General features: G+C 37.6%; 1 protein-coding gene across 6 annotated transcripts in view; it reads left to right on the top strand.

Annotated features, from left to right (window-relative positions):
* FERMT2 (FERM domain containing kindlin 2) overlaps positions 1 to 25,844 on the top strand; it is a 79,152-nt gene that overhangs the window by 9,533 nt on the left and 43,775 nt on the right. For all 6 annotated transcript variants that reach the window (XM_055538085.1, XM_055538082.1, XM_055538081.1 and 3 more), the window contains exon 3: positions 20,806 to 21,039. In XM_055538085.1, coding sequence (XP_055394060.1) covers positions 20,806 to 21,039 — 234 coding nt within the window. The remainder of the gene's footprint in view (positions 1 to 20,805; positions 21,040 to 25,844) is intronic.

Here is a 25,844-nt window from a genome sequence, read left to right as displayed (position 1 = left end):
GGTCGGGGAGGAACTCCTTTTAAAAGGAGTTCAGATGTAATCTAGACTGTTTAAAAGGTTCCAGCTTTAATCGTGGAGAATTACACCACTCAGAAGGAGTCTAGTTTGGGACTGCTTTGTGCTCTCAACCCCCAGCAGCAAGGAAAATAGCTATCATTCCACCCTTTTGCTCACTTCCAAGCATACGTGCCTCTGTAATGTAGCAAAGAGCTATTTAACTACTGTTTTCATGAGATTTCTGAAATGGAGTGGACCAGTAAGTGGACAATGGTATTCCAGAGATTTGAAAAATTTATAACCATGAAGGCCTCAGTAGTATGTTTTTTATTCAGTTGTAACAAAGGAATGATATACCATTGTGTCTTGGCATGTGAAAACATTGAGCCCATTTAGAAATTAATGGAAATGGTTTAAAAAAAAAGCTAATATATGCAATATTTTTATTTAGATAATTATCTTGCTGAAATAATTTAAAAATTGTGCTGATGCCATAATATATTACAAAATGGTATATTTGCCCAGTGTGAGGTAAACAGATACTCTAAAAAAATATTTTAAGATAAATTTTTGAGATATAATATTTTGCACTTGTTTGTGGTTACAAAATCATATCTACCGTAATTCTTTTGTAACAAATTTTTGCATAATTACTGCATTTTTTGCTTGTTAATTTTTCTTAAAATCAGGCTTACTGAGGTATAATTTACATACAATAAAATTCATACTTTTTAGTGTACTGTGCTGAGTTATAGCAAATGCATGCAGTCATAAAACAACCACAATCAAGACACAGAACTTTTCCAGCACCCCAAAAACTTGTCTTTGTGTTTCTTTATAATGAGCCCACCCCTTCAACTCCAGCTCCTGAAAAACTAGTGGATGTCTTTTCCAGAATGTCATATAAATTGAGCTTTAAGGGTGGTTTCTTTCACTCTGGTGGCTCAGCTGTAAAGAATCCCCCTGCAATGCAGGAGACATGGGTTTGATCCCTGGGTTGGGAAGATCTCTTGGAGAAGAAAATGGCAACTCACTCCAGTATTCTTGCCTGGGAAATTCATGGATTGAGGAGCCTGGCATGGGGTACATACAGGTCATGAGGTCACAAAAGAATTGGACACAGCTTAGTGACTAGTACATTTTAGTAGTGAAAGTGAAGTCGCTCAGTCGTGTCCGACTCTTTGTGACCCCATGGACTGTAGCCTATCAGGCTCCTCAGTCCATGGAATTTTCCAGGCAAGAGTACTGGAGTGGGTTGCCATTTCCTTCTCCACGGGATCTTCCCAACCCAGGGATCAAACCCGGGTCTCCTGCATTGCGGGCAGACACTTTACTGTCTGAGCCACCAGGGAAGCTCTTTACATTTTAGTAGTACATTTTATTTAAAAATAATTGTTAGCGTAATACATTTTAGATTCATGTGTGTGAGTAGTTGTTTTTATTGTCCAGTTGTAGTTCATTTTATGAGTATGTACCACAGTTTGTCTATCTACCAGTTGTTTCCAGTCTTTTCAGAGTACCACTGTTGTTTCTCATTTGCAGAGATTTTATGAGAATTAACAATTGTTCCAAGTCCTCCAGTACCATTTGGTATTGTCAGGTGTTTTTGGTTTTATTTTTGTTTAATTTTATTCAGTCTAATAAAGTATGTAATGATATCTTACTATGATTGTAAGTCACACTTCCCTAATGGCTATGATGGGAAGCTTTTTACAGGCTTATATGCCATCTGTATATCTTAGTAAACTGTCTTCATATTGTTTGCTTATTTTTTTAATTGTTTTATTTGTTTTCTTGTTGAGTTTTAAGATTACTTAATATATTCCAGATACAGGTACTTTATCAGATAGGTGTTTTGTAGTATTTTCTCCCAGTCTGTGGCTTTTTATTTTCTTAACAGTATCTTTCAAAGAGCAAAATTTTTAAATTTTGAGGAAGTCCAATTTTATCAAGTTTTTTCTGGATTGAACTTTTAAAAAATTGTCTTCCACAAGGGAATTGGCTTAGTCAAAGTTTGAAACTTTTTGCCCTAAAAGTTGTATAACTTCTGTTTATTTTTGTATGTTGAAAGGAGAAATATATGAAATATAGTAGTGATAATGTATCAGAAAGGAAATAATTGCATATCAATTTGAAATAATGTAATTACAACTTTTATTTGGTAAAATCTAAGCTATAAAATAATAGGCCAGTGAAAACTAATTTATCATCAATCCATTAGAAAACCTAGATATTTTAGAACTTTAGTCATAAAAATAGATCTGTTGTAATAAAGCATCATTGAATAATTAAAATTTTAGGGTTTAATGTTATAAAAAGAATTAAGTCTGGATTATAATGCTGATCATGCTACTTAATAGCTTTGTGATTTTTAAAAATTTTTTAAGTCAGAGTTTTCATGTTAAGGGTCTCAGTTTCCTTATCTATACAATACAGATAAAGACAGAAGCCTTCATTTATGTTTGTTACCTTACCTTTGTAGTGTTATTGGAAGTCTTTGAAAATTGTTCTTCAAATATAATATCCTCTAAATAGTATCGTTGTGTAGAAAGGGTCATTATTTGAATCCTTCATTCTTTGCTTTTTGTCTGCCTTCCTTCATTGAGACTATTACACTATTTATTCATAGTGACTCAGAGTTATGTGTAAAATGATGAAAATTTTATTTTCTGATACTTTTTCTCAGTTTCAATAATTCTGCTTTTCAGTGAATTAGTGTTCTTAAGAGAAGATGATAAGCAATAAATGGTTGAAATGGGAAGTTTACATTTAGATTTCCCTTCCTTTCATGATTCAGTCTGCAGACTTGATTATTTATTATTTAGTTATAAAGACCATCCAGTTTCAGTGGGTAGCCCTTATGCAGTGTTGAAGGTAACAGAGCCGGTAACCTTCAGCCCAGAGGAGGTGACATTTGCTTTGGAATCTGTAGTGAATCTTTTCTAGATATTTACCTATCTTATTTTTATATTATGCTGTAACTAAAAGCTACATGAGGTATCTTAAAGATCAGCTTTAAAGCATCAGTGTGATGATGGTTTTGATATCTTTTCTTAATGGAGCATTCAAGGTTATGAATAAAACACCAGTGACGTGCTAGCATTATTGATTGCAGATGAAGATGTCTGTTGGATAAGTGCCTCCCAGTTTATTGTTCCTTAATGAGGTTCCTGAATTTCATAACCTTTGAAATTAAAAATAACTTGAAAAATGCAGACAGTTGCTGAATCAGTTTAAGCTTTTATGCGAGGTGTTGATGCAGTCTGTTGCTATGATAGAATGCCCTTGTTGTGGAGCATGGACTGTGGGAAGGCCTCCCGACTGTGTCACAATCCTGATTTTGCAGCCCTGTGGTGTGTGACCTAACCTGTCTGTGCCTCTGGTTGCTCATCTTGAAAATGGAAATAATAACAATGTCTTTATCCTAGGATTATTAGAAGGACTCAGTTAGTTAATATATGTGAAGTATTTTAGAATAGCCTCTGTAAATGGAGCTATGTTGATGAAGTGTAGCTATGTAAAATGTTCCCTATTACTGAGCTAGAGAAATAATATTTTATAAAAGATTGGGAAGGTGTCATTTATAAAGGTGAGCCAAATAGTACTGATTTATTCTCTACCATATTAGGAATATATTTTAACATTATTGTGCTTACCTTTATCACTATGGGGTTTCCCTAGTGGCTTAGACTTTAAAGAATCTGCCTGTAATGCAGGAGATCTGTGTTCCATCCCTGGGTCAGGAGGATCCCTTGGAGAAGGGTATACTGACTACCCACTTCAGTATTCTTGCCTGGATATGACAAAGATGGTTTAGAAGCAGTAGATTTTATATTCCAATATATACAAAATTATAGATAAACCATCCTTAAATGGAGGCTATTCCAAGTTAGTATTCTGGTTTAAGCAAATGCCTTTTTTAAAAGGTGAACTTTGTCAGTGTTTAAGGACTTAAATCCAAGACGTGGCCACTTAGAGTTATATATGACCTTGGCATATTGTTTTAACCTCTCCTGATTATTAATCTCACTTAACCTTTGTTTACTTCCCTGCTTCTTAGAGTTAATATAAGAACTAAGTATGATGTAAAAAGTATTGGGATGACCAAAAAGTTTGTTCAGGTCTTTTTCATGAGATGGTACGAAAAAACCTGAATGAACCTTTTGGCCACCCACCCCAATATTAACAGAATCTCTGGTAATAAGTAGAATGCCTATATTAAGAGCTCAAAAAAAATGTTACCCTCAGTTATCCTTCAAATACTATGTAAACCTAGTTTTGAATTGTGGGTTGAAGTAGCCTGGTTTATTTTCATTGTATTTATGTAGTGCTTAGCCAAAACCCCTTCTTATTTTCTTGCTTTTGTAAGTTTTGTTTAATGGCTCTGAACTCTGGAATACGTTCCCTGAGCTAAACTGCCTGGGTGGGAATACTGGCTTTACTCCCTATAAGCTTTGTGACCCTGGGTTAAGTTATTTAGCTTTGCGGTGGCTTAGTCTCCTATAAGTAGAATGAGGGTAATAGTATATTTACCTCATATGAGTTGTGAGGATTAAATGAATACATATGTGTAAAGTACACAGTGGTGTATAGAGAGTACTGTTAGGGGGGTGGTGGTGGTTCAGTCAGTTGCTCAGTCTTGTCCAGCTCTTTGTGACCCCGTGGACTGAAGCATGCCAGGCTTCTCTGTCCTTCAGAGTGACTGTGGTTATTTTATTGAGGATCCTAATGGATGGCTAGGATATCTCACTACTAAATATTTTCTCTGATGAATTTGGGGAATAAATGCTTTAAAAGAACTTAGACTAGGAAAGAGGGACTTGAGAACAAAAGGAGACATTCACGTGTAAATATTCCTACCCAAAGATAAGTCTGTACATGCATTTTTTGTTTGAGTAGGTTAGAGAGGCTTATAACATGTGGCATTTGTGAGGATCAAAGAGGTGGTGAACTTGACCCATCAGTAGTAGCAGCAAGCAAGCATTTATGGAGGGCCAAGCCATGAAATTAAAAGACACTTACTCCTTGGAAGAAAAGTTATGACCAACCTAGATAGCATATTGAAAAGCAGAGACATTACTTTGCCAACAAAGGTCCGTCTAGTCAAGGCTATGGTTTTTCCAGTGATCGTGTATGGATGTGAGAGTTAGACTGTGAAGAAAGCTGAGCGCCAAAGAATTGATGCTTTTGAACTGTGGTGTTGGAGAAGACTGGAGAGTCCCTTGGACTGCAAGGAGATCCAACCAGTCCATTCTGAAGGAGATCAGCCCTGGGATTTCTTTGGAAGGAATGATGCTAAAGCTGAAACTCCAGTACTTTGGCCACCTCATGCGAAGAGTTGACTCATTGGAAAAGACTCTGATGCTGGGAGGGATTGGGGGCAGGAGGAGAAGGGGACAACAGAGGATGAGATGGCTGGATGGCATCACTGACTCGATGGACGTGAGTCTGAGTGAACTCCGAGAGTTGGTGATGGACAGGGAGGCCTGGCGTGCTGCGGTTCATGGGGTCGCAAAGAGTCGGACATGACTGAGCGACTGAACTGAACTGAAGCATCATATTAGGTAATAGGACGTAGTCCCCACATAAAATCTGAACAACTTTCTAGTAACAGTGAAAATGGAAGATTGCTTTGAATTGACAGTCTGAATGTGAAGCACCAAATACGTGGTTCAGGAAGATGGTGGAGATTTAGAAGCATGAGCCTAGACTGACTGACTTTATTTGAAGAGAGCCAGGGTGAAAAGGTTGGAAGAAAGGTATTCTGGATTGAAAATTGTGATGTTTATGATGTATTAGAGACTAAGAGAAGTAGAAAATATGATTATAGAGAGGAAATATATCATTAAGTGAGGAAATGATATTCTATTTTCTTCTGTTATTCCTTCATTCACCTACTCGCTTTAAATGAGAACCTACTAGAGTGCCAGATACCATACTGCGAATGGCAGAGACCAAGAAGTGTACAAAATTAACTTAATCCTTAGACTCATTCGACCTGCAGTCTTAAGGGCAAGACAGTCTTTAAATAAGTAATTGCTGTTATGTGTGAGTGTTATAATAATTAAAATAGTTATCAGAGAGCATATATACTGGGGAACCCAACCTAGTATATGGGGAAGGGTTTCTGGAGGACATTACATTGAAATCGAGGGCTGATGGTGTCTGACTCTTTGCGACCCCATGGACTGTAGCCCACCAGGCTCCTCTGTCCATGGGATTCTCCAGGCAGAAATACTGGAGTGGGTTGCCATTTCCTTCTCCAGGGGATCTTCCTGACCCAGGGATCGAACCCAGGTCTCCCACATTGCAGGCAGACGCTTTAACCTCTGAGCCACCAGGGAAGCCCGATCGTGGAGTGGGAAAGAGCCAGATGAGTGAGTGGCAGAAGATCTTAGGAAGGAGGTGTAGGATAAAAGAACAGCAGGTGGGAGAACATGTCAAGTCGAGCATGCAAGCATGGGGATGAGGGAGGGCCGCCATTTGAGGAACTGAGTCTGTGTTGATAGAGGAATGGTCCTGGGGAACCAGGGACTTGACATGCTTAAGAAATAAGCAAATGCTTAAAGTGCATTGTAAACCAAATTTAAAAGATTTAGTATTGTGGTAAGAGCTGTGAGATACCAATAACAGATTTTAAACTGGAAAGAGACATCAGATCTTTATGAATTTGAAGTACATCATGTTCATATATGTCAGTAACATATGATACAAGCAGTAGTAAGCCTCTGCTGCTGCTGCTAAGTCGCTTCAGTCGTGTCCGACTCTGTGCGACCCCATAGACAGCAGCCCACCAGGCTCCCCCGTCCCTGGGATTCTCCAGGCAAGAACACTGGAGTGGGTTGCCATTTCCTTCTCCAATGCATGAAAGTGAAAAGTGAAAGGGAAGTCGCTCAGTCGTGTCCAACCCTCAGCGACCCCATGGACTCCAGCCTTCCCGGCTCCTCCAGCCATGGGATTTTCCAGGCAAGAGTACTGGAGTGGGATGCCATTGCCTTCTCCGAGTAAGCCTCTTAGATTCCAAGAAATATTTTTTTCCGTAGCTTGTGCTCTAGTCCCGTATTAGAATTTGTTTCCGTACTTCTTTTTTGAAGTATAGAATAGTTAGTGCCTTTGACTAACTTCAAAAAACAAATCCAGTTTTAATACTCCATGAGTCAAACACTAACTGATAAATTCAGCCTTGATGTTACTCTTAGAATTTGTCAGATGTTGACATTGCATGGACTCTGAGTCCAGTCTTCTAGGAACTAAGCCAAACTGAACCAAATTTGTAGTAAGCCTTTAGGATTGGATAGAAAGTTACCCACCCTCTGGAAATGAATAATTGACATGCCTTCTATTTGTGTGCACTCTGTAATTGCATGCATGATTTATGTCATCTGGTAAAACTTCTTAACTACTTGAATTAGTGTATTTTGTAATAGCAAATACTATTGCTATTTGAAATAGTATTCAATTGGTACTGAAATTGATAAACATTATTTTGTGTTTGTGAGTAACTTCAGAAGGCGATTTGTAAACTTAGTTGATTGTGTTTTGCTTTGATGGGCGAATTCCTGAATTTTCAATCAAGTTAGCTATGTCAAAGAAATGTCAATTAGTCACTTTGTATCAGAAGTTTAGTTTCTAAATGTTTTTAATCACTGGTTGATGCATCTGTTTTAGTCACTCATTGAAATCTTAATGTAAAACAATAATTTTCTTATGCTAAAATTGAATGGAGTACTTTAATTGAAATATTTTGGCAGTTTGAATGATATGTAAACTTTGAAATGGTTTATTGCTTCTACTAACAGATGACAAACATTTTATTAAGAATAGGACATATCAGAATTTTGGAGACCATCAATATTTTGCACAGTTTCAACATACAAGTTTTCGTCATCATGGTTTAGTTAACACCAGTTATCTAACAACATGGTTCATGTTTTAGTTACCACCATACTTTTGTTTAATTGCATAAAATACCAACTTTGCTTCTAACTCTTCAGTCTGCAATTCACTATGTCAGTAACAGAGGAGTACATTTAAGAGTTTTCATGTTACTTGCATATTACAGATATTTATTGGTTTAATTCCGTGTACAAGGCCCTGGGCTTTGCCTTTGAAGTACAAGATAAATAAGACCAAAGACCCTTAATTGAGTGGAGGAAGGGAGTTACATAAAATCAATTATAATTGATTGGGATACATTATTCAGAATGCTAAGATGTACCTAACTGCTTTGGCAAGAGGGTTAGTGAAGACATAGAGATGGTAATATTTGGTTTTTATGTAGGATTTTGTCAGCCTGATGAGAAGAGAAAGAGAAAGGCATACAACCAAGGAGGCAGAAAACATCAAGTTGTTTCACAAACTAGGCCAGAAAGTGAGTTGTAGAACCTGGGGACAACTAAGCGTCGAGGTGCACAGAAGGTTAGGATTTATGTAACCTACTGAGAGGTTATGAAACACTTCAGCAACAGAGGGACTTGGAAAGTTAAGTAGAGAAGTAAAATGATCAAATTTGCATTTTAAAAAGTAACAGATAGTTTTGTAAAAAATGATATTATAGTTCAGACAAGAGATGTTGAGGACTTAAACTAAAGCAATGTAATAAAAGGAAAGAAAGGGACACATTTATCAGCCATTTGAGAGGTAAATTCCATAGTATTTGCATAGAAAGAAAAACAGGGAGAAGTTGTAAGTTCAGCCTTAGAGAAATATATTCAACATTTTTCTTTGAGGGGAGGCTCCAAAATCACTGCCGATGGTGACTGCAGCCATGAAATTATAAGACGCTTGCTCCTTGAAAGAAAAGTTATGACCAACCTAGACAGCATATTAAAAAGCAGAGATTACTTTGCCAACAAAGGTCTGTATAGTCAAAGCTGTGATTTTTCCAGTAGTCATGTATGGATATGACGGTTGAACCATAAAGAAAGCTGAGCGCCGAAGAATTGATGCTTTTGAACTGTGGTGTTGGAGAAGACTCTTGAGAGTCCCTTGGACTGCAAGGAAATCAAACCAGTCCATCCTAAAGGAAATCAGTCCTGAATATTCATTGGAAGGACTGATGCTGAAGCTGAAACTCCAATACTTTGGCCACCTGATGCAAAGAACTGACTCCTTAGAAAAGACCCTGATGCTGGGAAAGATTGAAGGTGGGAGGAGAAGGGACGACAGAGGATGAGATGGTTGGATGGCATCACCGACTCAATGGACATGAGTTTGAGTAAACTCCAGGAGTTGGTGATGGACAGGGAAGCCTGGTGTGCTGCAGTCCATGGGGTCACAGAGTTGGATATGACTAAGCAACTGAACTGAACTGAACTTAAAGATTTTAAAGATTAGGTTAATATAATTACTCCTTGTATCATCTTGGAGGGGCTTCCCAGGTGGCACTAGTAGTAAAGAACTCACTTGCCAGTACAGGAGACATAAGAGACACGGATTTGATCCCTGGGTCAGGAAGATCCCTTGGAGAAGGGAATTGGCAACCCACTCCAGTATTCTTGTCTGGAGAAGCCCATGGACAGAGGAGCCTGTTGGGCTACAGTCCATGGGGTTGCAAAGAGTTCAACATGATTGAGTGGCTTAGCAAACACACATGATCTTGGTATGAAGGGAAAGTGTTAGTCGCTTAGTTGTGTCCAACTCTTTGCGAACCCATAGACTGTAGCCAGCCAGGCTTCTCTCTCTGTGGGATTGCCCAGGTAAGAACACTGGAGTGGGTTGCCATTTCCTCCTCTATGATCTTGGTAGTCTTTGCTTAATTTGTTGAATGGATGGGGCGAGTGGGCAACAGTTACTGAGTTTTGGAATATTTACATGCGTCATTGCCAGTGTTTGCTCTTGTCATTTTATTGATTACTAAAAGTGTATGTCAGCTGAGTTAGCTCTGGGGTTGGTTAAAAGCAGTTTCTTTCTGCTTTTCATAGCTGTAGAAAATCAGGAATATACTTATTTCTGGTATACTAGTAATCCTATTATAGTTACTTGAATTAAGTCATAGATCATGTTGTAGTGATGTAGTATAGAATGCACTGCTGAGAATCTCTTGGATTATTCTTCTAGAGTAAAGGATGATTCTGGAAGGAGGGTTGCTCTTCTAGAATAAGATTAAAAATAACTGAGGAATTTACTTCTGGTCTCTCTAAAACAGTCTTAAGGAAGAGAAGAATGATTTAGAAGTTGTTTCAGTTATTTTTATGTGATACAGAATATTCAGTTTATAATATAATTTTATTTAATCTCTAATATAAAATAAGAAGTGGTTAGTTACATTATTTTTCTGAATTGCCTCTTTGCTGTTGATAATCTGTTTCTGTTCTTCACTTGTTTTAAACTCAGTTTAATTTTGTTTAGTAGTATATGTATTCTTCAAATAATTAAATAGCTACCAGCCATAACCTTTTTGAATTTTATTGTCTATAGCTGTCATTATTAAATCAGTTGAATATATGTATAATATAAATATTCCTTCACATTTGGTGTTTTGAGAGTGAACTGATGAGTGACTTTGCAGTGTTGGCTGGTTCTAGGCACGACCTCCTGAAACCAGTCTTACTTGAATCACAATTTCCATGGTCCAGTTCTTATTATCTGGTGAAATGCCATATATATATATACACACACACACACACACACATATATATACACACATACATATATATGTATCTTAGGATATATCTTGAATTGATTAGCTTCTTGGTGCCTGTGAGGACTGGGGTCCATTATATACAAATTGACATTTCCAGTGTATGGATAGTATTGGAACAGAGAAATGGAGTGGTTTGAGTGACTATTTCCCCATAGTTCTTTGAGACCCTAATAAAAGAGCAGTCTCTGATGACAAGGTTTCTCCGCCTGGAGTTTGTTTCCCTTGGGCAGAGCTGAGTGAACATAATTTTAGACTGTGAACCCATTTCATCTTGCCGACTTCTTAGCTGAGATTTCAGTTAGGTGCCTATTAGAACTGAAATCTGATCTCTCTGCCCCTGAGGATCTGTAGAGCCTCAAGCAAGAACCTAACCCTACTGAACCTGGTTTCCTTATCTATAGGAAGAATTTAGATTGGGTTGATTCCTAAGGACCTTTTCAGTTCCCAGTTTATGTGGGTCTTTGTAAGCCTCCCTGTGATACTGGCAGGGAAAGGCACAAACTAATAAGCAAGTTGTAGAAAGATCCATGATGTCAGACTTATGGAAAGTATGTTGAAACTCCCACCAGAATTTTACTCGGCTCTTTGCCTTCAAGATGACTTGAAGTCTACCGCACGATAGTCCTGCTACCAGTGCAGGCCACTTAGCTCTGAGTTAGGAATGGCAGGTACCATGTTAAGGAAGGGCGGGAATGAAATACAGCCTCCATATTTCACTTCTCAACACTCTCCAGTCCCTCTGGCAAGCCCTGGGGTTCAGACGGTAAAGCGTCTGCCCGCAATGCGGGAGACCCAGGTTCAATCCCTGGGTCGGGAAGATCCCCTGGCGAAGGAAATGGCAATCCACTCCAGTAATATTGCCTGGAAAATCCCACGGACAGAGGACCCTGGTAGGCTACAGTCCATGGGATCGCAGAGTTGGACACGACTGAGCGACTTCACTTTCACTTTCATTGTCTATAGAACAGTTACGTGTTAGAACTCCCACATTAAGACCCAGGTAAAATGTCCCCTTTTCTTCAGAGCCTAATCAGTCTTCCACGTTTAAAGTTGTTTGCTCCTGTTGCATTTTGCTCTTTTATCTTTTTAGCTCGTTAAATTTATCTGTTTCCCTCACTTGAACAGCAAGAACCTCTAGGATGGGAATTCTGAGATAAGTGTAACTTAAGTATATATTCCCATGGCTTAGCTTAGTATCTGGCATATAGTAGGTCCTTGGAAAATGTTTATCGATTCATTTATTGGTTGTGTATCCAAAGAGCAACACTTTGTCCAGTTTGCCTATTTCCTTTTTGAAAGTCTAAGTGATTACAAAGACAAGAACTTCAGAGTACTATGTTTCAGGAATTGGTGAGGAAAGCAGAAGGTAAAGCTCTTCTATTGTGAGGAACTTTTTTTTTTAGCAGAGGAAAGAAACTTTGAAGAAAGAGGCCAGTTAATTCCTACAGTAAATGAAGGATGAGGGGGAAGTAGCCAAGTGTGCTACTTTTAGCAGGAAGAGCTCTCCCTCACCACTTAACACCTCCATTGTTTTTAAGCTTCTCTTCCCTCCAGCCCACACTGCAGGTGCCACTTAGTTTTCCTTACATCTCTAGTTGAACATTGACCATATATTCTTTTTTTTTTTTTTGACCATGTATTCTGCAAATAGCCTTATGATATCAGTTTAGTGGAATATTTCTTGTAGTATACTTTGGACTGTTTTAGATTTGGGTAATAGTCTGATTTGGAATCTATTTATAATGTTTCCTTGTGGCAAATCTAAATTCTAAGACTCAAAGGAATTTTTTGAACATAATCATTTCATGCTATAAGGATTGTCTTGAGCAAAAGATGTAAGAAAGAAGAGGAAGTTGATATGGTTTGATTCCCCATGTCTAGGAGAATCTGTGCCGTACTTAGTGTAGACATGTTTTAATTCTGAATTTGAAGAAGAAAAAGTGAATTTTTGAACATAGAAATAAATAAATCTTACATATTATTTTTCATGTTGGTTTAAGAGTAACTTCCTTGTTTTCTTTTTGTTGTTGTTGTTTCCCGAACTTTAAACTTTTTATTTTGTGTTAGGGTATAGTCAGTGAACACTGTTGTGGTAGTTTCAGTGAAAGGGACTCAGGCACATATACATGCCTCCATCCTCTCCCAGACCTGCCTCGCATGTAGCCCGGCGCGTACCACTGAGCATGTGCTGTACAAGAGGTCCTTGTTGGTTATACCTTTTAAATATAGCGATGTGTACATGACCATGCCACAAGTCCCTAATCATCCCTTCCCCCTGCAACCGTAAGTTCATTGTCTAAGTCTGTGAGTCCCTTTCTGTTTTGTAAGTTCAGGTGATCATTTCTTTTTAGTTTCCACATGTAAAGGATGTCATATGATATTTCCCCTTCTCTTTCTGACTGACTTCACTCAGTATGGCACTCCTAGGTCTCTCCATATTGTGGCAAATGGCATTATTTCATTCTTTTTAATGGCTGAGTAATATTCCCTTGTATATATGTTCCACATCTTCTTAATCCATTCCCCTGTCGATGGACATTTAGGTTGCTTCCATGTCTTGGCTATTGTAAATAGTGCTGCAGTGAACATTGGGGTTTTTCTCTGGATATATGCCCAGGAGTGGGATTGCAGGGTCATATGTAGCTCTATTTTTAGTTTTTTTTTTTTTTTAAGGAACTTCCATACTGTTCTCCATCATGGTTGTGCCAATTTATATTCCCACCAACAGTGTAGAAGGTTTCCCTTCTCTCTAGAACCTCTTCAGCATTTGTTGTTTGTGGGTTTTTTGATGATAGCTTTTCTGACCGGTGTGAGATGATATCTCACTGTAGTTTTGATTTGCATTTCTCTGATAAGAGTGATATTGAACATCTTTTAATGTGCCTATTGGCCATCTGTGTGTCCTCTTTGGAGGAATGTCTATTCAGGTCTTTCTTATGCCCATTTTTTTTGAGTGGGTTGTTTGTTTTGATGCTATTAAGTGTCATGAGCTGTTTCTCAATTTTGGAGACTACCTTATTGATCACATCATTTGCAAATATTTTCTTCCAATCTGTAGGTTGTCTTTTCATTTTGTTTATTGTTTCCTTTGCTATACAAAAGCTTTGAAGTTTAGGTCTCATTTGTTTATTTTTGCTTTTATTTTCATTATTTTGGGAGATGAATCAAAAAAGATGTTGCTGTAATTTATGTTAGAGAGTGTTCTGCCTATGTTTTTCTCTGAGAGTTGTATAGTATCCAGTCTCACATTTAGGTCTTTAATCCATTTTGAGCTTATTTTTGTGTCTGGAATTAAGGAATGATCTAATGTCATTTTTTTGGCATGTGGCTGTCAGTTTCCCAGCACCATTTGATGAAGAGCCTGTCTTTCCAACATTGTGTAGTTTTGCCTTTGTCATAGATTAATTGACCATAGGTGAATGGGCTTATTTCTGGGTTCTCTATACTGTTCCATTGATCTATATTTCTGTTGTTGGCCAGTACCATACTGTTTTGATACTGTAGCTTTGTGGTATAGTCTGAAGTCAGGGAGCCAGATTCCTCCAGCTCTGTTTTTCTTTTTCAAGATTGCTTTGACTGTTCGGGGTCTTTTGTGTCTCCATACAAATTTTGAGATTTTTTTTTCTAGTTTTGTGAAAAATGCCATTGGTGCTTTGATAGGGGTTGCATTGACTCTGTAGATTACCTTGGTAGTATAGTCATTTTGACTATTGATTCTTCCAGTCCATGAACATGGCATATCTTTCCATCTGTTTACGTCTTCTTCAATTTCTTTCATCAGCATCTTACAGGTTTCAGAGTACAAGTCTTGTGTCTTCTTCAGTTCAGTCAGTTCAGTCACTCAGTCGTGTCTGACTCTTTGTGACCCCATGAATCGCAGCACGCCAGGCCTCCCTGTCCATCACCAACTCCCGGAGTTCACTCAGACTCACGTCCGTCGAGTCAGTGATGCCATCCAGCCATCTCATCGGTTTATTCTGGGATTAATGTTTTCTTGATCCTTAATGAAGGATCTTTAAATTTTTCAGTATGAGGATTCATTTATCAAACGTGTACCAGTCACCTGTGCAATGTGCTAGAAATATAATGGTGATCAAAATAGGCATTGTCCCAGGAACAACAAACAAAATGAATGCACATTTTGATAAGTGATGCTATAGTGTACTGACATAGAGAATAAAGGAGGGGCATAGGACACCGGAGGTCTTAGAGTGGTTAAGAAAAACTCTGAGACTATGGAACTTAAAATTTGGAAGACAAGAGAAAACTAGACATTCAGAGAGTGTAGTGACACTTGCAAAGCCACCGAGGCAAAAAAAGCTTCCTTACTAGACAGTTCTTGGAATAAAAAGAAGGTAGGTGTGGCCTTGGCAGAGGAAGAGTAGCACAAGATAAGTGTGGAAGAGTAGACGGGCTGTACTGGGTTAAAGTTTGTAGACTAGAAGTCATTTGGATTTCATTCTCAGTGCAGTTGCAAGCTGTTAAAGATTTTCAGCGGGGGGATTAACATGAAAGTCGCATAGAAAGCGCTGGATGGAATCAAGGAGACTAGACAGGAGCCTGTTGGCAGTAGTTGGTGTAAGAGAAAATAATGATGACCTGAAATAGGATGGTGCCAGTGGAGACCGAAGTGGAGATTTTGGGAAGTGGAACTGAGGGGCTTGATGAATGTGCAGACTAGGGAAAGAGAATTCACTACTTTTAGCTTTCTAGCATGAGCAGCTTGGGTTGATTCTTAGGCCTACTTAATGACAGTAGAACTAGGAGAAAATTGGATTAAGTTTTGCATATATTGGACCTTCCTGAGTACTTCAGATGGTAAAGAATCTGCCTACAATGAGGGAGACCTGGGTTCGATCCCTGGGTCGGAATGTGGCAGCCCACTCCAGTATTTTTGCCTGGAGAATTCCATGGACAGAGGGGTCTGGTGGGCTACAGTCCATGGAGTCGTAAAGAGGTGGGCATGACTGAGTGGCCAACACACTTTGTATATATTAAGTTTGACATTCTTCTGAGACATCCTGGTGGAGATGTGGGGTAGTCAGTAGGATGTATAAACTGGTGCTCTAAGCCGAAGGGTAGGCTGGAGATAAAAACTAGGAAGGTAAGTGCATAGAGGCCATGTAAAGTCACAAGAATGGATGAGATACCTAGGAGCCAGAGTGAGGAGTGCATGGTTTCTAGAAGGTGGGAGTGGCAACAGAGCATATGTAGCTGGGTTGGTTTCAGATAATTAGGAGGAGAGACATTCATCATAACTCAAAGGCAGGAGACCCGTACCGGCACAGATGCAAGAAGCTTTGTACATTTGGTTGGCCCTTAGGTGAAATAGTTTCAATCTGATGGCGTCTCTATCTTCTGAAGTAGAATCCATGGTTGTCTGCTGAGGAGAAGGAGGGTACACAGGCATTTGAGGAGGGTTGGCAAGTTTGAGATGCAGTGGTGAACAGAAGAAACGTAGTAGGATTGCCCAGCACTAGCTCTGATCCTGTTGGCCTTAAATTTATAATGTTTCAATCTGCCTGGGTTGAAATGAGGGAGCTATTACATTAAGATACACAGCTTTACATACACACACACACAATTTGTATAGTTAAGTATTTTTGAGGTGTTGTTAGCTCTACATTTGCCTTGGTGAATGAGTCTCAATTGGTTTATCATCATCTTCCTCAGGATTCTCATCAGAATGTAAAGTTGTTTTTGCTACTTCTGAATAGAATAAATATATTCTTGTGATACCTGTAGTGGAGCCAGCTGTGGGACATGACGTGTAGATATTAGCTTCAAAATAAGATATACAGTGTAATACAGAGACAAAACTAAAGATTTTCTAGTAAGTAGGAAAATGTTGTCTTGCATATTTAAGAGCGCTCAGTCAAGCCTCTAACAAGTTTTGAAATGACACTGTGACACAGTGACTCTCTGGAGGGGCAGTCAAGTTAAAGAATAATTGGATATGTGTTTTAAGTTTTACAGGATTATCACTATTTAAGTAATGTTGAAATACCTTTTGTTCTTAAAAACAAGACTGAAAGTGCTTCTTGGACTTGCTATCCCCTTTCTGTTCATCTACCATCCATTATTCTACTCCGCAGTATAACAAAATGATCAGGAAAAGTTGTCTGTATTCCTTATTTCTACTTCCTCATTGCCCAGCCATTACAATTCAAACTTTCATCCTGTCCACTCCCATGCTAACTTCTTGCATGGCCTCTGAATTTCACTCATGCTCAGCCCTACCCCTGCATTCTTCAAAATTATTTGATGACTTTGAAATAAAAAATCACTCCCCTGCTTAAAATCAAGTTTTAGACCCACACGCAAAGTGGTCTGGGCTGAGTCCAGGCATTACTCTGAAAAGTTGCTGGGATAATTCTAATGCCAAACAGGCTGGAAAACACTGCTCTAGTGGCCTCTCTCACACTCGGAAAAAGTAAAAGCTGAACAACCTTATGGGATACAGGGCTCCTGCCAAGCTCCCTGGTGTTTCACCTCTTCAATTCGAGTCATATTGGCTTTCTTCAAATATGTGGGAACTTTGTTCTTCTCATCACTGTATTTCTAGCACTAGAATAGTGCTTTCTGGTAAATGTTCAGTAGATATTTGTGTAATTAATGAATATTTTACAGATGTTGTTTGTTTCTTCTGTAATAGTGATTATCTTGTGATTAGTGCTGATTAGGTTGCTGGCATTTTGAGTCTTTAGGAATGCTACCAAAATTATACTGTTGGAACAAACATCACAGGCTAATCATTCCATCTTATTTATTTATGGCTGCTTTGGGTCTTGGCTGCAGCATGCAGAGTCTTCATTGCATCGCACAGATTTCTCTCTTGCACTGATAGCGGATTCCTAACCACTGGACTATAGTCCTTTTAACTATTCCATCTTCTAAAACTGATTGCTTTTTTTACTGTCAGAATGCCCGCTTTTCTGTTTTTGTTTGCTGGTGTGTGCAGTGTTGACACTTCAGATCTTTCCTGGTGTCCTGCTTCTGTTTTTATTTGGGGTAATTTTTCTTTCCTATATTGACACTTACCCACTGTTTTCTGTCGGTAAAGAAGACTGATCTTACCAGTGTTTCCAGTCAGTAAGAGAGTCTTTCTCTTTCTGTGGGTAAACAAACTGTTCATAGTGTTTCTAGTACATAATCTTTAGATTACATGTCCTTCTCCCCTGTGTTTATTCTTAATAGATGCGGTGGGGGGTGCTGTTCCTTTGGTGTAAAAAACCAAGATGGAATTGATGGGGAGGGTTAGATTCTAAAGAGGAAGATCATGGGAAGTACTTGTTTCTGAGGTCAGCGTTTGAAGCCTAATTGATGCAAGGTTGAGATTTTATTGAATCTGGGCCTATAAAATCTTTCTGTAAAAATCCATGTAGTAAATATTTAGGGTTTGGTGAGTTAAGTGCTTGAGTGCAGGGTGGTCAACCCCATGCATGGCAGCTGGGGAAATGCTGGAATTTAATGGCCCTAAGAGCAACCCTCAACCAACTGGATAGATCCTCCAGCTTTCTCTTTCCTTAGGAGGAGAATTCCAAGTCATGTTTTATGTGATTCCTCAGAGGGGTTCTTGCAGGACTGAACTCCAGTTTTCCACAGAAGTTAATGAGTTCTTAATAGACTTTTCTCCCGTGTCTCACTTTTCCTAATCCCCTAAGGTATGCTTCCTGGGATCTCCCCCTCCCCCATCCCACCTCAATAAGCTACTTGCACCAGAGTTATTTCAAGGTTGTCTTTTGATTTAAGACAAAGGAAATCCAAATAACTTAAGTCAGTATTAACAAAACTATTATTATTAGCAGCATACAGCTTTTTCCTCTCTTCTCCCTGCACTGGAAATATATGTTGTGGCTTCCTTAATGATTGACATTGGTAGCAGAAGTAAATGAGCTGAAGAAGAAAGTATTAGATACCAATCTACCATTTCTTCAGTTCAGCTCAGCCTTGCGACCCTATGGACTATAGCCTACAGGCTCCTCCATCCATGGGATTTTCCAGGCAAGAATACTGGAGTGGGTTGCCATTTCCTTCTCCAGGAGATCTTCCTGACCCAGGGATTGAACCCGGGTCTCCCACATTGTAGGAAGACGCTTTACCATCTGAGCCACCAGGGAAGTCAGTGGTTACTGTCATTCTTTACAAATGATCCTTTTCTGTCTTCAGCTCTTTGTTCCTAAAGAAAACAGTAAACCATCTGTAACATGTGAGACATTTACCTCATAGTATACACAAAAGGTCCTAGTCTTGGTTAGCTGCTTGTGAGCCAGATTGGATTTACTGTTTCTAAAAGTTGATAAATTCTGTGCTGGAAAGTAATTTAAGAGACCAGGTACTATATATTGAATACATTGTGTCACAAGTAAGTAGTTGTAAAATATGTATTTCTGCAGCCAAACTTCAAATAACATAATTGACTGGGCTTTCCCAAAACAAATACTGAAATTTCAAAATGCAGTAAAATCACAAGTAACAGTTTTTCCATTAAAGTACTTACTCATTAAAATATTTTTTTTTGCTATCTGGGGGAATTGAAGGTCTTTTTCCCTCTTGTGACTTGTTTCTTCAGTAATGAGAATTATATCAGTTACCTTTCACCATTATAGAAGGTGTTTCTAGGCTCATAGTGTGGTAATTTGATGTATTACTATCTGAGGCTTTCAGGGAGACAAGTTGTGCTAAAAAAAGTTTCAGGTTTAGTATATACTTTTAAACTCATCTTCTTAAAATAGACCAGTTCTTTTTAAAACTGTATTCAGATAAGCTTTATTTCAGAATCATGATGATAGTTTTCTTTTTTTCCCCCCCTCTGGAAAGCTTTGTTTTGCTATGTTGTTGTTGTTTTAATATCCTGTTCCCCCCCCTTTTTGGTTCTTAGTTCATCATATAATTGATCCCCACATTCTTTACTTTTATTGCTACTTTAATAACCAGCTGAAATTGGATTTTATTTGTAAATTTATTGCTATGATCTGTATCTGGAGGGAGCCAAATCTTCTGTAAATTACACTTTTCTTTATTTCAGTTCAGTCGCTCAGTCGTGTCCAACTCTTTGTGACCCCATAGATTGCAGCTCGCCAGGCCTCCCTGTCCATCACCAACTCCCAGAGTTTGCTCAAACTCATGTCCATTGAGTCAGTGATGCCATCCAAACATCTCATCCTCTGTTGTCCCCTTCTCCTGCCTTCAATCTTTCCCACCATCAGTCTTTTCAGATGAGTCAGCTCTTCGCCTCAGGTGGCCAAAGTATTGGAGTTTCAGCTTCAACATCAGTCCTTCCAATGAATATTCAGGACTGATCTCCTTTAGGATGTGCTTGTTGGATCTCCTTGCAGTCCAAGGGACTCTCAAGGGTCTTCTCCAACGCCTCAGTTCAAAAGCATCAGTTCTTCAGCACTCAGCTTTCTTTATAGTCCAACTCTTTCTTTATTTAGTTTCTTTTAATTTAATTGTATATGAGTGTTAAATAGTTTAACAGGTATTAACGTTTTTTCTTGTGCCAAAATATATTGGGGGGAAAAAGTTACTTTTCTTGGGATATATTTGGGTGTGTGGTTGGGATATAGTTTTTTTGTTTTTGTTTTCTCTCAAGTTAAGTGTTACTCATGGATGTTTTCTTTTCCAGGCTCTTCTTTACCTAGGATAGTGGTTTTTGTTCTTTTTCGTTCCATCTTACTTCTCACCACCCCTTAGCCTCAACATGCTTCTGCAGCCTCATATACCTCAGCTTTCTCACCAACTTTATCATCAGAATGTCCCTTGCTCAAAGCTGGGCTAAGAATCCACCAACTCCATCTCATTATTTATACGTCCTTTTGATTCCAGTCCCCAGGGTCCTCTTTGTTCTCTGAATGCTTACAGAGAGTACATACTCTGTCATATGTGTGTCATGCTTCCTTTGTCATGTGTGTGTCTAAGCATTATTAGTTACCCTGTGTGTTCTGCCTCTGCTGCCTTCTATATTAGCTTTTAAGGGCAGAGTGTTTTCTCAGCTGTTTGGTATTTCTTTTAGGATTTCTTTAGTATTACTTATCACATAACGGGCACTTAGTATTTAACTAATTGTTCATATTAAATACCTAGTTGCTTTGTTTTTTGCTTGTAATTTCTCTCAAGGCAGTCCTGCAGATTTTTAAGTGTTTTGTTTGTTTTTTTAATAGATGTAAAAAAAGATTGGTCTGACCATGCTCTGTGGTGGGAAAAGAAGAGAACTTGGCTTCTCAAGACACATTGGACCTTGGATAAGTATGGCATTCAGGCAGATGCTAAGCTTCAGTTCACCCCCCAGCACAAGCTGCTCCGCCTGCAACTTCCCAACATGAAGTATGTGAAGGTGAAAGTGAATTTCTCTGATAGAGTCTTCAAAGCTGTTTCTGACATCTGTAAGACATTTAGTAAGTACTATATCAATTCTTCATGAAATTATGAGTTTTATGATATGTATATGGCTGACATTGAGGAGTAGGGATTGGGGTGAGCAATCTGTGCGTGTGTGTATGTGAAATTATTACTTTATTCTTTAACGTTTTTATATTTAAGATAAAGAAATACTGAGTTAAACTAGGAGTCTAGTAGAGCTCTTTCCTTTCTAGAAGTATATCGAATATTTATTATTATTGAATACCTCCTTCTGATGACTTTATTTTTATGGAAAGGAGAAGGGAGCAATCAGAGGAATGTAGCTTTTGTAGTGTTTCAGTGCAAATCAGTATTTGCATTGATTCAGGCAGATTGTGTCACTTCCTTCACTGAAGGGCTGACACAGTTCCTAAGGAAATGACCACGTGTGTTGGCATCCTTCCTTAACCAGTCTACAGTTTGACCATTCTTGTAGCAGTTGTGTTTATGTTTTCTGAAATGAGATGTGGATTACGTTTGGTTGAGCCAGTCCTGTCCTATGACAGGAAGTATTTAACCATCAGAGAAAATCTGAATCACTGTCATCATTAGTACATAATTCTGTCATTCCATAGATTTGGGGGAAATACAGGACATTACTGTTTTGATCTAATAACTCAAATTACAAGGTTTTTTTTATGTTTAATGGAATTTCTAAGAAGAAAAATAAAAATACAGAAAAATACTAAGACCTATGTAACATCCACCTAAATACCATCTAGAATTAATAGTTGATATTTTGTCATTTTGCTAAACTTTTAAAGTCAAATAATATAGGTAAAGTTCTTGATTCGTATTCTTGTCTAATTTCCCTTTATAAAGCAGCTGCTGTCATAAGGTTAGTGTGTATCTTTCCAGTACTTTTGAAAATACATAAATACTCATACATACACATAAACATATTCATATCTGTGAGTGTATATACTCAAAAAATATGTTACTGTAGTTGTTGTACAGTATCTTACATTATTTTGTACATGTGTGGTGGAATTTCTCTTTTGTGTTTGTGTAGAAGTAGAAGGTAGAATTGTTTTAAGTGTATACATAATTCATTTCGGATACTGCCAAATTGCACTCCCAAGTGGTTATACCAGTTTACATTCCAACTCACACTGTGTGAAAACCCATTGCCCGAAGCCATCACTAACACATGAATGTTGTCAGTTTTTATTGTTTGTTTCTCTGAGTGAAAAAAATTTTAGTTTATAAAGATAACTATGTTTTTATGTCTTAACCGGCCATTTCAGGTTTTTTTTTGAATTGCTTATTTATATCACTTATCAATTTTTTTTAATTAATAAACTTTTTTTAGAGTACTTTTAGGTTCACAGCAAGATGGAGCAGAAAGTACATTTTTACTTTCAGAAAAATGTACCTATTTACTCTCATAGCAGAAAGGACCTATTTACTCTCATTCCCACACATACAGCCTCCCCACTGTCAACACTCCACACCAGCGTGGGATGTTTGTTATAATGATAAACCTTCATTAACACATCATTATGACCCAGACTGCATGGTTTACATTAGGGTTTACTCTTGATATTGTATAGTCCACAAGTTTGGACGAATGTATAACCATTATTATAATACCATACAGAATAGTTTTACTGTTCTGTAAATCAGTGTGCTACCTTTTCATCCCTCCACTACCAACCCATGGCAACAGTTCATCTCTTTACTGTTTCCGTAATTCTGCTTTTTACAGAATGTCGTACAATTGGAATCATATAATATATAGCTTTTTCAGATTATCTTTTGCTTAGTAATACAGATTTAAGTTTCCTTCATGTCCTTTGATGGCTTGATAACTCATTTTTTTAAAGCGCTGAATAATATCCCATTGTCTGGATGTGCCAGTTTATTTTCCACACCTACTGACAGATATCTTAGTTGTTTCCAAGTTCTGCAACTATAATAAAGGTGCTGTAAACATTTATGCGCAGATTTTTTTGTGAACATGTGTCTTTTACTCCTTTGGGTAGATTCTAAGGAGAATGGTTGTTGAACCATATGGTAGGAAAATGCTTAGTTTTGTAGGAAACTGCTAAACTGTCCTCCAGAGTAGCTATGTCATGTTGTGTTCACATTCGGTAGCGCTCTAAATCCTCACCAGCATTTGGTGTTGTCAGTGTTCTCGATTGTGGACATTCTGATAGATGTGTAGTGGCTTAGCACTGTTATAATTTTGCATTTTAATGATGACATAAAATGTCAGACATATTTTTATATGTTCATTTGCCACCTATACATCTTTGGTGAGATGTCTGTTTAAAAGTCTATGACCTATTTTTTAGTCAAGCTTTTTGGTTTTTTTTTACTGTTATATTTTGATAGTTCTTTGTATACTTTGGGAAACAATCCTTTGTCAGATATGACTTGCAAATATTTTATCCTGGTCAGTGGCTTATCTTTTCTTTTTCTTTGGCAGTTTCTTTCACAGAGCAGAAATTTTTAATTTTTATAAAGTCTAGCTTATCAGTTATTTCTTTAATGGTATGGCGTGTAATTATTTTTTATAAATACATTATTGAATTTGATTTCCTAATAGTTTATTAAATATTTTTGCATGTATGTTCATTAGAGATATTGTTCTATAGTTTTCTTGCAGTGTCTTTGTTTGATTTTAGCATTAAAAGTAATGCTAGCCTCATAGAATGCATTAGGAAGTATTTCCTCTACTTCTGTCTTCTGAAAGAGATTGTAGAGTATTAGTATAATTTCTTCCTCAAAGGTCAAGGAGGAAAGCTCCTTGACATGGGTTTTGGCAATGATTTTTTGGATATAGCATCTAAAGCACAGGCAAAAATAAACAGGTGGGATTACATCAAACAACAAAATTTCTATGCAGCAAAAGAAATAATCAGCAAAATGAGATATAATCTATGGAATAGGAAAAAATATCTGCAATCCATATATTTTATAAGGAGTTAATATCCAAAATATATAAAGAGCTCAATATCAAAATCCCCCAAATAACCCAATTTAAAAAATGGGCAAAAGACCTGAATAGACATTTTCCAAAGGAGTTTTACAAATGGTCAACAAGGTATGTGAAAATGTGCACATCACCGCTGATCATTAGGGAAATACAAATTAAAACCACAGGAGATATAGCTTACATTTTTTAGAATTCAGTTCAGTTCAGTCATTCAGTCGTGTCTGACTCTTTGCAACCCCATGGACTACAAGCACACCAGGCTTCCCTGTCCATCACCAACTCCTGGAGCTTGCTCAAACTCATGTCCATCGAGTCAGCGATGTTAGTCTTGTTAGAATGGCTGTATCATCACAAAGACAAGTGATAAAATGCTGGCAAGGATGTAGAGAAGAGAACCCTTGTGCACTCTTGGTGGGACTGTAAATTGGTGTAGCCACTATGGAAAACAGTGTGGAGGGTCCTCAAAAAACTAAAAGTAGACTACCATATGACCCAACATTTCCAATTCTGGGAACATATCCAGATGAAATTCAAACACTAGGTCAAAGAGGTAACTGCACCCCCATGTTCACAGCAGCATTATTTATAATAGCCAAGACATGTAAACAAGGTCAAAAGGTGCAAGATAAGTTAAGTACTTGGGGAGGTGGTATATGCATGTTGATGAGAGTTAACACTACTGTATGGTTTATTTGGAAGTTGTTAAGAGAGTAGGTCATAAGTTCTTAACGCAAGGAAAATACTGTGGTGATCAGTATATGTAAGTTCACAGTATATGTACATCAAGTCATTATGCTGTACACCTTAAACTTACAGTGTTGTATGACATACCTGAGGTATGTCAGGCATACCTCAATAAAACTAGAAAAAATGTTTGGTAGAATTTAAGTTAACCTGTCTGGCCCTAGTGCTTTCTGTTTTGGAAGGTTATTATTGATTCAATTTTTTTAATAGGTAAAGGCTTACTCAGATTGTCTGTTTCTTTTCTTGTGTGACTTTTGACAGACTACTTTCCTAGCTTTTTATTTGGTAAAAATTATTTTGGTTTTCTTTTGTTATATAAGAAAATGCTCCTGTGTCATGATTAAATGAGGTTCTTTGTTATATTTTACTTTCCTTTTTTAAAGAAACACTTCTGGCAAAAGCATGCCAAGTTCTTTGATATAAGGTGAGTTCTGACATGCAGGCTTTACAAGTGAAGAGCCTTATTAAGAGTAAATGGAAAGTTCATTTGTATCATTTTTTTAGATTCCACATATAAGTGATATATGAATATTTCTCCTTGTCTGACTTTACTTCAAATTCTGATGTGTCTTGGCATAGTTTTAAGTTTATTCTGTTTTTATTGTAATTCTTAGATTTATGGATTTACAGTTATCAAATTTGTGTAATTTTCAACCATTAGTTCTTCAAATAATTTTTGGTGTCCCTTCCCACACTTGCTATCATTTGTTGGACTTGTTTCATATATACTAGAGCAATTGTTATTCTTCCGTAAGTTGCTGATGTTCTTTTCCTTTTTTTGGTCTTTATTCTCAGTTTCATCTTGGATAGTGTTCATTGCTATCTTCAAATTCATTGATGTTCTGTTAATCCCATCCAGTGTTCATTTCAGATGTAGTTTTCATTACTAGAAGTTTGGTTTTGGCATTTTAAAAATACATAAATTTTAATTTGTTTTCATTATTTGTATGCCTTTCCTTAAACACGGGGAGTGTACTTATAATAGCCATTTTCATATCTTTGATTACTGATTCTATAATTGTTTATATAATCAATTCTATAATCGATTATATAATCTGTTATACCGCCCCCTCCAACTTTACTCCTGCCTCTTTTTTGTCTGGTAATTTCTGTTTG

This window comes from Bubalus kerabau, chromosome 10 (assembly GCF_029407905.1).
Source record: "Bubalus kerabau isolate K-KA32 ecotype Philippines breed swamp buffalo chromosome 10, PCC_UOA_SB_1v2, whole genome shotgun sequence".
In the NCBI taxonomy this organism is placed as follows: domain Eukaryota; kingdom Metazoa; phylum Chordata; class Mammalia; order Artiodactyla; family Bovidae; genus Bubalus; species Bubalus kerabau.
The sequence above is the reverse complement of the archived record's forward strand: the minus strand, read 5'-3'. Positions and strand labels throughout refer to the sequence as shown.